Source organism: Solanum tuberosum, unplaced genomic scaffold (genome assembly GCF_000226075.1).
Source record: "Solanum tuberosum cultivar DM 1-3 516 R44 unplaced genomic scaffold, SolTub_3.0 scf00404, whole genome shotgun sequence".
Taxonomy (NCBI): Eukaryota; Viridiplantae; Streptophyta; class Magnoliopsida; order Solanales; family Solanaceae; genus Solanum; species Solanum tuberosum.
This window is the reverse complement of record NW_006239353.1, coordinates 220,180-232,719: the sequence shown is the minus strand read 5'-3', so window position 1 is coordinate 232,719 and position 12,540 is coordinate 220,180. Positions and strand designations below refer to the sequence as shown.

At 29.4% G+C, this 12,540-nt stretch overlaps 1 protein-coding gene and 1 non-coding gene across 2 annotated transcripts; one reads left to right on the top strand and one right to left on the bottom strand.

Moving 5' to 3' along the window:
* Positions 1-7,676: 7,676 nt before the first annotated feature.
* Positions 7,677-7,750, top strand: TRNAV-CAC (transfer RNA valine (anticodon CAC)). Its single transcript has one exon. It is a non-coding gene; the product is annotated as a tRNA-Val (tRNA).
* Positions 7,751-8,260: 510 nt separating this feature from the next.
* Positions 8,261-9,300, bottom strand: LOC102581378 (protein EXORDIUM-like 2). The gene has a single exon (XM_006363216.2). It carries the CDS (start codon positions 9,249-9,251, stop codon positions 8,322-8,324), a length of 930 nt encoding a protein of 309 aa, XP_006363278.1. The 5' UTR covers positions 9,252-9,300; the 3' UTR covers positions 8,261-8,321.
* Between the last annotated feature and the right edge of the window lie 3,240 nt (positions 9,301-12,540).

Below are 12,540 nucleotides of genomic sequence, written 5' to 3'. Positions count from 1 at the left end.
TAAATTTATTTTTTTTTTTTTTTTTTTTTTTAGTTATGAGTTTCGATTTTTGGATTTGAGTTTTGAGTACGAAATTGTTTTTGTACGAAAATGTTTTTTCACACAATGTAGGACTTGAGCCCTAGTGTAACTAATTTTTTGTTTACTCTTTCCGTTCAGTTTTACTTGTAAAATATTTTCTAATTTGATTTCATACTTTTACTTGTTATTTTTGACAAATTAAGAAAGTATATTTATTTTTCTTATTATACCCTCAATTTATTTACATTAATTTAATGTATTTCAAAAATATAGTAAGTAAATATGTTGGAGCCCTATTAGTTAATAAGGACAAAATGGTAAACTTACAATACTAATTATTATTTTCTTAATAGATGTATCAAATTAAAATTTGACAAATAAATTCGAACAGAGGGAATACTAAGCATCGGCTGAGAATTTTTTTTAAAAAATAATTAAAAAAACTGAATATGAAAGATCCATGATAATTATCAGCGGATATTGTATTTAATGTGTCTATCATTTTCTTGCTAAAGACTTTATAGGCAAGTGCCAATTGAATTATGATTTCCATGTTTGTAATAAACTTTGCCCAAAAAAAAAAGAATGGAAAGATATTTAAATGATATTAAATGTTATAGCTATTATTTTGGAAAATTATGATTTGTAGTTATAATTTTCTTAAATTTTGCTATTTGTTTATTTTGTACAATTCGTCTGATTGTATAAATTAGAATTTTGTATAATCTGATATCTGATTGTATAAATTTCTAATTTTAATTTGTATATGCTTACCCTAGCTATTTGTATAGGATTTATGAAAAAATCACAATAAATTATCTTGTTTGTATAATATACAAACATAGTTCTGAAAAATTCCAAAATGTATATACATAATTTATTTACTTATTCTATTTGTATATCCGCAAGCAAAATATACAAACGGGCAAGTAAAATATACAAACAGAGTTCTGAAAAATTCCTAAAATGTATATACGAAATTTATTTACTTATTCTATTTGTACATCTGCAAGCAAAATATACAAACGGACAAGCGAAATATACAAATGGCGTAAAATATACAAATCAGGGCCTCCATAGTAAACGAACCTATAGCTATGAAGGATCATTATCGAAACTATATTATATCTATTATGTTTTCTATTTCTAAATTTTACTTTAAAAAAATATCTTTATCTTGACATAAATTGTTATCATTTCATAAAAGAGAGGTTGAGCAGTTTTAGAATTATTTTATACTTTTATCAAATTATATTTAAGTTTCTTTTTTAAGATTTTTTTTTGCATTGGGGGTGCACATAATTTATTTATTTTAAGATGCAAGAGAAAATTAAATACTCGGTCAAGTTAAATCATTGAATGTTGATCATGACTCGATTACAAATTGAGGCGTGAGACTTTTATAACTAAATAAGGAAACAAAACTATTTTCATACCGTTCAAATTGTTCGAATCTATTATAAGATACTTTATCCAATAATTCATTATTAAAAAGTAAAATTGAATTGATTATCTGATAATTTTTTAATAAAATCATTAAAAATCGTTAACTCAATAGCAATGAATCAATAGTATTTTGTTCGATTTGATTTTTACACACACCTAAAAACAATAGTATCAACCTATGCACTTATTACTTTCTGTTTTTTTAGTTTAATTATGACATGTTTTTCTTTTTAATCGTTTTTAAAAAATAATAATGTATTTCTAAATTTGTAAGATAATTAGTTTTGCCTTTGTCGTTTTATACTTAGTAAGAAAATTTTATAACCATACTATTATATTATAATCCACAAGTTTTATGATATTTCTTTTTCTTCTTAAAGTGCACATGTCAATTTAAATTATGTCAAATTTAATAGAGTAGTTGTTTGTGGTGTTTTATCCTTAGCCGCCTATGAATACGATTGTTAGAAAAGTAACATGAACATACGTGATATGGAGATCACAAAAAATCAAATAAAAGAAACAAGGGAAATTACAAATTAGGTCGATAATGCAAATACAAAAAGACCCACCAACTAAAATGATGGTGCTAAGAACCTCCAATAAGAGAGAAGAAAAATTAAAGGCACTTAATGATCATGCTTTAAAAAATTGAAAAGAAACAAAAATATCAAAAGAAGGTGCTAAGAATGTAACATCAAACCTAGAAGAGCGGACGGATAGCTCCAGTTTCGTCATAAATTTTAAAGTTGAAATTGAAATTTTGAATTTTTTAACTTGCATTTAAACATGTATTTCACTTGAAGAAAAAATTGATGTTTTTATGGTGAAAATCAATTTAACGCAAAAACTTATGTGGACTAATTTTTTGAAAAATTGAAAATATTTGAAGATCATATTTTAAGAATTTGATTAAGTTTCATATCAAATAGATATTCAAAAATAAAATTTTAAAATTTAATTCAAAATTTATGGACAAACGTCACCTTCAACAACATTGTAATAGAAGCTATAACCAAACTCATTCTTTTAAGGGAAAAAGGACAAATATACCCCCGAACTATCGTAAATGATATGCAGATACCCTCCGTCATACTTTTGGGACATTGGTGCCCCTGCCATCTAAAAACTAGAGCATATATACCATTTATACTAACGGATATACACGTGTCATAATCTTATCCACAGATCCGACATTTATTAAATATCGGATCGACGAATAAGATTGTGCCACGTGTCCCTATTTAGTCTTCCGTTAGAGTGAAGGGCATATATGCTCTAGTTTTTGGACGACAGGGGCATCAATGTCCCAAAAATATGACGGAGGGTATCTACATACTATTTACGATAGTTCGGGAGTACATTTGTCCTTTTTCCCTTCTTTTAATTCCGTAGCCCCACGACTCACGAGCCTCTTTACTAGTTCTGTTCCTTGTTTTGTTCAGGAAAGACTGCCTTATTTTTATTGAAAAATTGATTGAACTATTTAATTTTAAAAGCTCTGTTTCTGATTAAAAATATCAACATACTGCTTTTTATATATATATATATATATTGTGTGCGAAATATCCGAACTCCTATAATATTAAATATCGATCACACAAATGGTGGGGCCATGCATCGAACCTATTTACACTAAAATTTATGAGCGACTATGTCAACTGACATTTTTTGGATAATAGCAGTTCAACATTTTGTGCAAACCATTGTAGTTGTAATTTGCAAATATTGAAAATGTGAACGGAAAGGGAAAATACAAGTTTTTTTTAATTGTTCACGTGCTAGATTTTATTTTTAAAAAAAAAATATGTACATGTCGTGTTGTGTTATAGGGCGATACTCAATCTTAACAAGCTAAGAGGTATAAAGGATTCCCGCAAAGAAAGGTCTAGAAAAAGTTAATGTAAAAGTTTTAAGGTTTTTTTTTAAAAAAAAAATTACGGATAAGGGAAGGGGATTAGAACATGGTGAATTGAGCTCTCATTAACAAGGTGATAGTTCAGACAATCAATTGAGGTATTAAAATTCTCCCTTTCAAGGGTATAGTATGTTTTAAGTAAAAAGAAAAACAACCTGTAAATTAACACCATTCCTATTTTGATGGTTCAGTACAAGGTCAACTGAAAATCTGAAATAAAAAGGCTAATGAGAAGTCTTTTTCTCTTTAATGGCTCCGTAGATACGATACGATAGATATTTTGTAGTGCTAGACCAAACTTACCAACGATCAATTGAAAAACAAGTATCTCAACTAGCATAAGCCCATTATCGACTATTCACGTAAGATGATTCCTAGTATTTAGTGCATGGTTTTCTCTTTAAGTTGTTCTTTAATTTTCTCCCTTAGCAATAGGGATGTTCAAAATCGAATCGTAATCGATAAGTCAACTGCAAAATTATTTTATTGGTATTGGATTATCGAATAAACGGTTGATGAAAGGATTAAAATTTTATAATTATGGCTTATTAGTGTGGGGTGGATTATTCAATTTCCTTATCGGATTAACCATTAATCCGTTAAGAGTTACCATCCTTACAATTTTAACTTAGGTATATTAACCTCAATTAATATTTTTTTCATAATATTACTATATAAGAAGAGTGAATAAAATTCACTTTTCTTTTGACACATGGCACCAAAAAAAAGGAGAGGGTTGAACATAAGTGTCAAGGTGAGGGTATTTGGGTATTTCAAAAATACCCTCACATTCACACTTATCTACTAAAAAAAAATAGTAATATATAATGTATAATATAATAGTACAATAGTAAAAACTACATAAAAAGTACTACATACTATATTACAATAATTAACAATTATTTGACACTTTCAATTCTATCAATGCCATATAAATTAGGATAAAAAAGGTAACATATATATTCAAAAATAATATAAGTAATACTATACTTAGTATGCTTTAAAATAGTAAAAACTACATAAAAAGTACTACATACTATATTACAATAATTAACAATTATTTGACACTTTCAATTCTATCAATGCCATATAAATTAGGATAAAAAAGGTAACATATATATTCAAAAATAATATAAGTAATACTATACATTACAATAATTAATAGCTTAAATATTTAAAAGTTATATAAAAAATATAATTGACTCTCTAAATTCTATTGGTACCACATAAAATGGATTATATGATAAACGTATATTGTTTGAAATTGACGAAAAAGAAACTATAAATTACAATAATTAACAAAAAAATTCGCTCGACTCCAACAAATCTATCAATTAATGCCACATAAATTGGGACATGGGAAATAACATATATTCTTTAAAAATTAAGTTCAAAATGTACTATAAAATACAATAATTAACAACTTAATATAGTAAAGAGACATATAAAAAATAGTTAATATTTGAAATTTTGCATGTGCCACATAAATTAGAACAAAGAGAGTAATAAATATTATTTTCAAAATTCTGTAAAAAAAGGTACTACAAATCACAATAGCTAACAATTTAAAATATTTTTACAATCATATAAAAATTTCAATAACTTCTCAAATTTCATAATATATGACATAAGAAGAGGGAATAACCAATATATTTATAAAAATAAATGACATATAAAATGAAATGGAGAGAGTATTAGTTTTTGAAAATGGAAAATGACAAAACACATATAAAAAAAAGTTGGTTTAACTCTCAAACATAAAAAGTAACATATGTTATTAAAAACTTTAATAAAAAGTACTATAATTTACAATAAATAATAACTTAAAATATCTACAAGACAACAAAAAAAAGACTAATTTTTGTACTGCTTGTGTCACATATATTAGGATTGGGATGATTTTAAAATTTTAATTTTGGTTATACATTATAAAATAGCCAAAAAATTGAATGATATAATTTTTAAAAAAATACCCGAATGAATCGTCCTATCGATAACCCTAATGTTACTTCTACTCTGTTTATTTTTACTTAAATTTAGAAAGATATGCTTCATTTCTACCCTCAATCTTATCGCTACATTTATTTGCTATTTAAAATTGAAATTAAAAAGACAAATGACAAATAAGTTTCTATATTAGCTCACTTATGAGCAAAATATATTATAACAATCTTTACTATTTTTATAACAATACATAAACTATACTCCCTCCGTCCCATATTAGATGGGCACTTCCAACTTTACACGGTGATTAAGAAATCATTAATACATTGGAAGACTTCACCATTTTGCCCTTTCTTTATATCAATGCACATTGAAATGAGTTACAAAAAATACACATACAATATAGGAATGGTCATATTAATTGTAGGGGTAAAATGGAAAAGAATTAATTAATTCTATCCTAATTTAATAAGTGCTCAAATAATATGAAATTTTTTTTTTAGTAAGATTCTCATCTAATATGGGACGGAGAGAATAACAATATAACTTTGTTAATGTTGGGCCCGGGCAGCGCCTGGGCTTTCGTTACTAGTATAATTATATATTGTTAGTCCTAAAGCCTTAAAGCCAAATTTGAAAGCCTATTTACTTTTTCGTTATTAACTATTACATTCACAGGCGGAGTTAGGTGGGGGGTTCATGGGTTCGAACGAATCTACTAGCTTTTCGTAGACCCTATATTTGTATTAGAAAATTAAATAAATATATGTATATTAACATGTGAACCCCCAAACAAAATTAATTTTGAACCCCAAACTCCTAACATTGCCTCCGCCTCTGATTACATTACTATTAATCTATATTTTTTGTAATATAGAAGAATTTTATAATTTAATTCCATTTAAAATAGTGGAAGAAGTCATTTTTTAAGGTATGTTCATGGAGAAAAAATGGTAGAGATTGACCGATACACCATCCGATAACCGCCCGATAAGTGCTATCCGTTATCGAACCAATCGATATCTTATAGGTTAGCTAGCGGATTAGTAAATATAAAAACCGATATCCTATAGACCAAACCATTAAGTAAAATTATCCGCCCGGTCAGTCTAAGCAGCCCTATTTAGCAATGGAACTTGTGCCTAGGTGGACATATAAGTTCTTTAAGAATGTGGATCCATAACTTGTGATATATTATAATACAGAAATATAACTTATATCCCACGATGATACGAAAATATAAATTTATATCCCGCAAAAACATTAAGTACATCGAGAAACAAAAATTAAAGATCACACAAAATAAGAGCAAAAGTAGAAATGGCCCAATCTCTGGATCTTAGACAACCGTCCAATGGACATGCCCATTATAGCCCATTGTTATGAGCTTTTTGGGATTTCGAAGCCCAAAGTCACATACTTGACGCTTTGTTCTTAAATAATGAACTTCCAACTATACTGACTTAAAATTCAATTTTTTTGATTTATTTTTTTATAAAATAATATTTAGATAATTAGAATCTACACAAAAGTTTCAGAAATCACAGTATTTTAATTTCGATTATTTATATAATATATAAGTGGAATTTAAATAAAAAAATGATTAGTGAAGATTCATATAGTCGTTCACAACTTATTTATGATTGTGACATAAGTGTCAATTGTTGTTTGTTATCTAAACAATATATGAAAAAAATTGTTTGATTTCCTAAGTAGTACTCTCTGTCCCAAATTATTATATGATGAGATTTGACTGATTCCAGAATTTAATTAGAATGAAAGAGAGAATTTTAAAATGAAACAATCCCACGTAAATTGAGATTAGGAGTGTAATATTTAAATTCCTTGTGTAAATTAAAACAGAGACCAGTATTTTGTTTTTCACTTGTGCCAACTTTACTCTTGTGTCATTTTAGATGATTGTTTGGTTGGTCAACTAGAATTAATACCACATGAACAGTTTGCATTTATTCAATAGTTAGAAAATAATAAAGCATTATATGTATATTTTTTCGATTAATATGATCTGATTAACTAGTATTGGGTAGAACGTATCAGTTGTCAGAGTTAAATGACTAATTAATCCAGAAAAATAGAATATATAATAGTATACTTAGTGTAATTTTATAAGTGTGATCTGTAGATGATGGTGATTGATGTGTATGCGACCTTATTTCTACTATATGAATGTAAAGAAGTTGTGTTCGATAGACTCCTCTCATATATAAAGCAAAGCAAATTGGAATATGAATAATCTTTTTCTTAATAAGTTTTGACAAATATTTCATTCTTTTCTTTTTATTTGTTGATTGTTGTCTAAAACCCATTTGCCAATTTGTGAACAGATGTCTGGGTGGTGTAGTCGGTTATCACGCTAGTCTCACACACTAGAGGTCCCCGGTTCGAACCCGGGCTCAGACATTTTTCACTTTTTTTTGTTTTTGTTTTTTCCCCTTTAGATAATCTATTTTGCTTTCATTTATGGGTAGATTTAATGGTATAGGAAGGTTATTGTCTCAATAAAGTCCAACACAAATAGGACTTAAGTATGAGTATTGGTTGATACTCCTTCCGATCTATATTAAGGTATTAAGAGGTTGAAATTGTACCGAGACACAATGATGTAATTGAAGTTTACTCCAACTTATTTCAGATTTCATATTTTACATTTATAATTTAAATAATATCCGAAGCAATCTCCAATATATTTATTTTGAAAATATATATATATATATATATATATATAGGCAAACGGGTAAGTAAGGTCCAATGGACCCAATATGCTCTAGTTTGGGTACCCAAAGATATCCATTTATCTCGTACTTCTCTTTTTTTCGTAAACATATTCGATAAAATTTTATAATTTTTATATTAGTATAGTATTGTAAAACAAACAATTTCCAAATCGAATAAACAAATAAATATTACAAAATAATATTACAATATCTTTCCTTTTCTTTTTCTTTTTCTTTTATGGCAAATATATATAATTTCACAAGAGTGTCTTGCACTTCGACGTTTTTGGGTCCCACATAGCAGGAAGCAAATACTTGCGCCCATTCACACCCGGCGCATTATAGCTAGCACCCGTTTTTTTATCCAGCAAAACCTTACCCGGATATCCAGGAAATGCACCCGACCCGAATATTCCGGTACAAGCAGACACAGCTTCTAAAGGCGCGTTACCTGGGCCCTGAAAATACCCGCCATCAAACGGGTTCGTAACGGTACCCGCCAAAACAGTCGCCAAGTTAATAATCAGTCCGTCAACTCCCACGTCTCCGTTTGGTGCAACTAACGGCGTAATCTGTGGTCCCACAATCGGCTTTTGGAATGGCCACGCGCATTGACCCGGGCACTGACTCGCCGAGTTACCCACCCATGCATACGCAAATTTACCCGCTTTCTTCAACCGGGTCGACCCGTGCATGCCACATCGGTTCATGCAGAAGTCGTCGACCCCCACATCCGTTGCTGTCAATATGACAGCAATGGAGTTGACCCGAGTAGCTTTAGAAGCCAAAGATTCGAGTTGAGGATCTTTCAGATATTTTCCAAGGGAATATTTTTCGTCGAAAATTTGTTTTCCTAGGGAAATAACCGAAGCACCACCTTTGTACGCCTCGGTGGTGCTCCACCACGAAGCGACGGAAGGTGGTGACGTAATTTTCTTGCTTTTAGGGTTAAGAGATTGGATGAAATCGACGATAATCAAACGTTGTGCAGGAGTGAATTTTCCGTACCATATAAGATTAAGCGTAACGTTTCCTTTTAATAGAGCCCCTTTATGGTATTTGAGGACAAGGGGTTTTTCTTTAACTAGAGCAAGTATTCTTGAATTGGCTAAAGAAGGAATAGGAACAAGAACAAAGAGTGAAAATAGTAAGATGAAAATGGTTATCCTAGGCTTAGTGGATCCCATTGGTAATAAGAATATTGTAAGATAATTGTTTTGTGTTTTGAGTTTGACAATTATATTGAATTATGTCTCTCTATATATATATGAGGGAAGATAGTTGGGAAAGTGTTGAGAAAGTAGCATAAAATAAAAAAGGAAGATTTGGTATTGTTGAATAGGTGATGAGCATGTTGGGGGCCTGATGAAATAAGTATGAAAAAAATGACGATTGAATAGTTGACCTAAAGAATATTAATGAGCAAATTGCATATTTTTAGGTTGAAACCGTGGGATAGTAGCTAGTATACTAAATACAAATATAAATATTAGATGGCAACAGGTGAAGGGATTTTTTTGGGTAAGGGAGAACATTTCAGATTAATTAGTCAATTCTCCCCAATTCCTATATTACATATAAAAATGTATTTAGGAACATATTGTCTACTCTGATATGTCAATATAGGATTTTAACTTAGAGACTTAGAATATAAAAATGTAGTGTCAAAGATTTTAACTTGAAATCTCAAAGTAAATTTCAAATCCCCTAAATCACTAAATTAATCTTAATTATGCCTTATGTTTATGGGATTCAAAATCCACATAAATATATATATATATATATATATGGTATTTTTTTTATTGAGGGAATTCGACCTGACCTCCTAGATCCGCCCCTGTTACGTAGTATGAATTGAGAAATTGAGGAAAATTAAATTTGAAGATATAGAAGACTGCTGTGATTATCCATTAATCCATAGAAATTCACCTGATCAGTGTCACTAATCTCCTTTTTCTTTATCCAAATGTACAACTTAGTTTGCGTAATCTAGGTTGTTGATCATCTGATTAAGTACTAATTAAAAACTGTTAGCTAGCTACTAGGGTGGTCTGAACTTTCTGGATGAGTTACTTTTGAGGCTATTGATCTTCTCGAGTTTATTACTCCCACTTTGCTTATAGTAAATACTTGACACTCCATTTCAATTTGAATGAATAATTTAAATTATATATACTCTCATATAATATATATTTTAAATTTAATCGGTAATATGATATACTACTCTACACCGTTTCTAGCTATTAACCTTTGCATATACTCCATGTTATTAATTATGATAGATCATCTTGACTTGATAGATGAAAACATAAAAAAATTAATTTATTACTCTTTCGTTTACTTTTATCCGTCTATGATATTAAAAAATTATATCTATGTAGAAATTAAGAGATATTTGTATAAAATTAACATAGAGCATTTAATGAACAAATGATCTGACTGGTGCATTGACTCTTGGGTGGGTGCTTAAGGCTCTTTTAATGTTGTTATACCTGAGTTTACATCCACTATTGACATGTCTTTTTTATATTTTTGACTCCACCACTTTCAGAACACCTACAACCTTAAAATTCTAGATCCGCCAATTTTAGGGATGGAAAGTCCAAACTGAATGAATAAAATTAAAACTTGAAACTCTTGAAAGAACTCAATTAAAATGAATGATGCATGGTACGTCCATGCAATGGATCAAGTTAGTCGTTGCACATAAAGTGTATCCCTTTCGGTGGCTTCCAATTGTAGGAGATGCATTAATTAATGTAAAATTCTAGATCCGCCAATTTTAGGGGTGGAAAGTCCAAACTGAACGAATAAAATTAAAACTTAAACTCTTGAAAGAACTCAATTAAAATGAATGATGCATGGTACGTCCATGCAATGGATCAAGTTAGTCGTTGCTCATAAAGTGTATCCCTTTCGGTGGCTTCCAATTGTAGGAGATACATTAATTAATGTAAAATTGGTATTCCTGCTCTCTCCCAATTTATATGACTTACTTTCATTTTTAGTCAGTCCCAAAAGAATGATACATTTTTATATTAAGTAATAATTTAACTTTAAAATATCTATTTTACATTTAATGAAATGATTTATAGCCACACAAATTTATGTTATTCATTTTAGACCATAATTTTAAAAGTCTTTCTTTTTTTCTTAAATTTCGTATCGAATCAAACTATCTCACAGAAAATGGAACAGAGGAAGTATTAATAAACCCAACACGTTTTCATACTATACAATTTGCAACCTTAATTAAGAGTAGTTAACAAATGTCAAAAAAGAAGTGGGGAGGGCCCGGCAACAAATTGAAGATAGGATGAAGCAACGTCCATATTTCTTAAGAAATTTAATTTACCCATTTCTAAAACGAAAGAAGTGATTTTATTAACTTACCCAAGCTTGTTTGGATGATTGTTACCTGTTTACTTTAGAGTTAATATCAGTATAGAGAAGGGCCTAGTTAGCTTCCAACATATACAAGAGTTCTCCACCTCCATTTGATCATGTTATTAAGATGCAATCATCTCAAGACAACAAGATGAATCGTATAGGCCCCCGATTTTATCTTTGTTAAAGTCCTTTATGGATTTCGAGTTGGAGCAAGAGCAGTGGCTTATTTAGAGTTACATTACAATTTGTTCTCGGACATAGATGTTCACAAAAGATGGCATGAGACATCTATCCACGGCAAGAGGCATACAATTTTTTTTTAAACATTATAATGCATATATAGGAAATTATATCGTGTATATAAATCAAAATCTTATGTATACATATATATAGAATTTTAAATACAACCTTAATTAAATTTCTGGATTCAACATTATATTACTTGGATGTGCAACTAAATGAATTTTAAGTACATTCTTGAATTCAACATTACTTGATGTGCAACTAAATATATAATTATGTTATGCTAAATAAATAAGTAAGTCATTATAATTACTAGCCTAGGAATTATAGAACCTAATAGTAGTACCTTGGATTTTCAAACATGCCTTAAATATTTAAGAAGAGGATTAAACGAACATTGAATTAGACATTGACAAACTCTCTTATGCATATGGAGTAGTACTGTATTATATCTAGATAGCTATTTATAATTCATGAGTAATTAAAGCTTGGTCAACCACCAATAAAGGCACGGAAATATTGAGTTACATGGACATGACATGAGTATATGATATATACTCTGTTTTAATTTATTTTTTTGGTTTGTTAAACTCATTTCTTTTGTTAATTTTCAATTTTAATTTTTGACATGACATGTTACAATGTGTTTGGTATGGAGGAAAATATTATTTTGGAAAATAATTTTTTTAACAATGAGAAAATGACTTTCCTAATGAAAGTGGGAAAACTAGTTGAATAAGTGACATTCCAACTTTATTGTCTCCTCCCACTCACCCGATCACCCAACCCCCATCCCTTGATACCCTCACACCTCCTTGATCATACCCCTATCCCCCCCCCCCC

Excerpts from the sequence above, each read along its gene's own strand:
- LOC102581378 (XM_006363216.2), bottom strand. The coding sequence starts at position 9,251 with ATGGGATCCACTAAGCCTAGGATAACCATTTTCATCTTACTATTTTCA.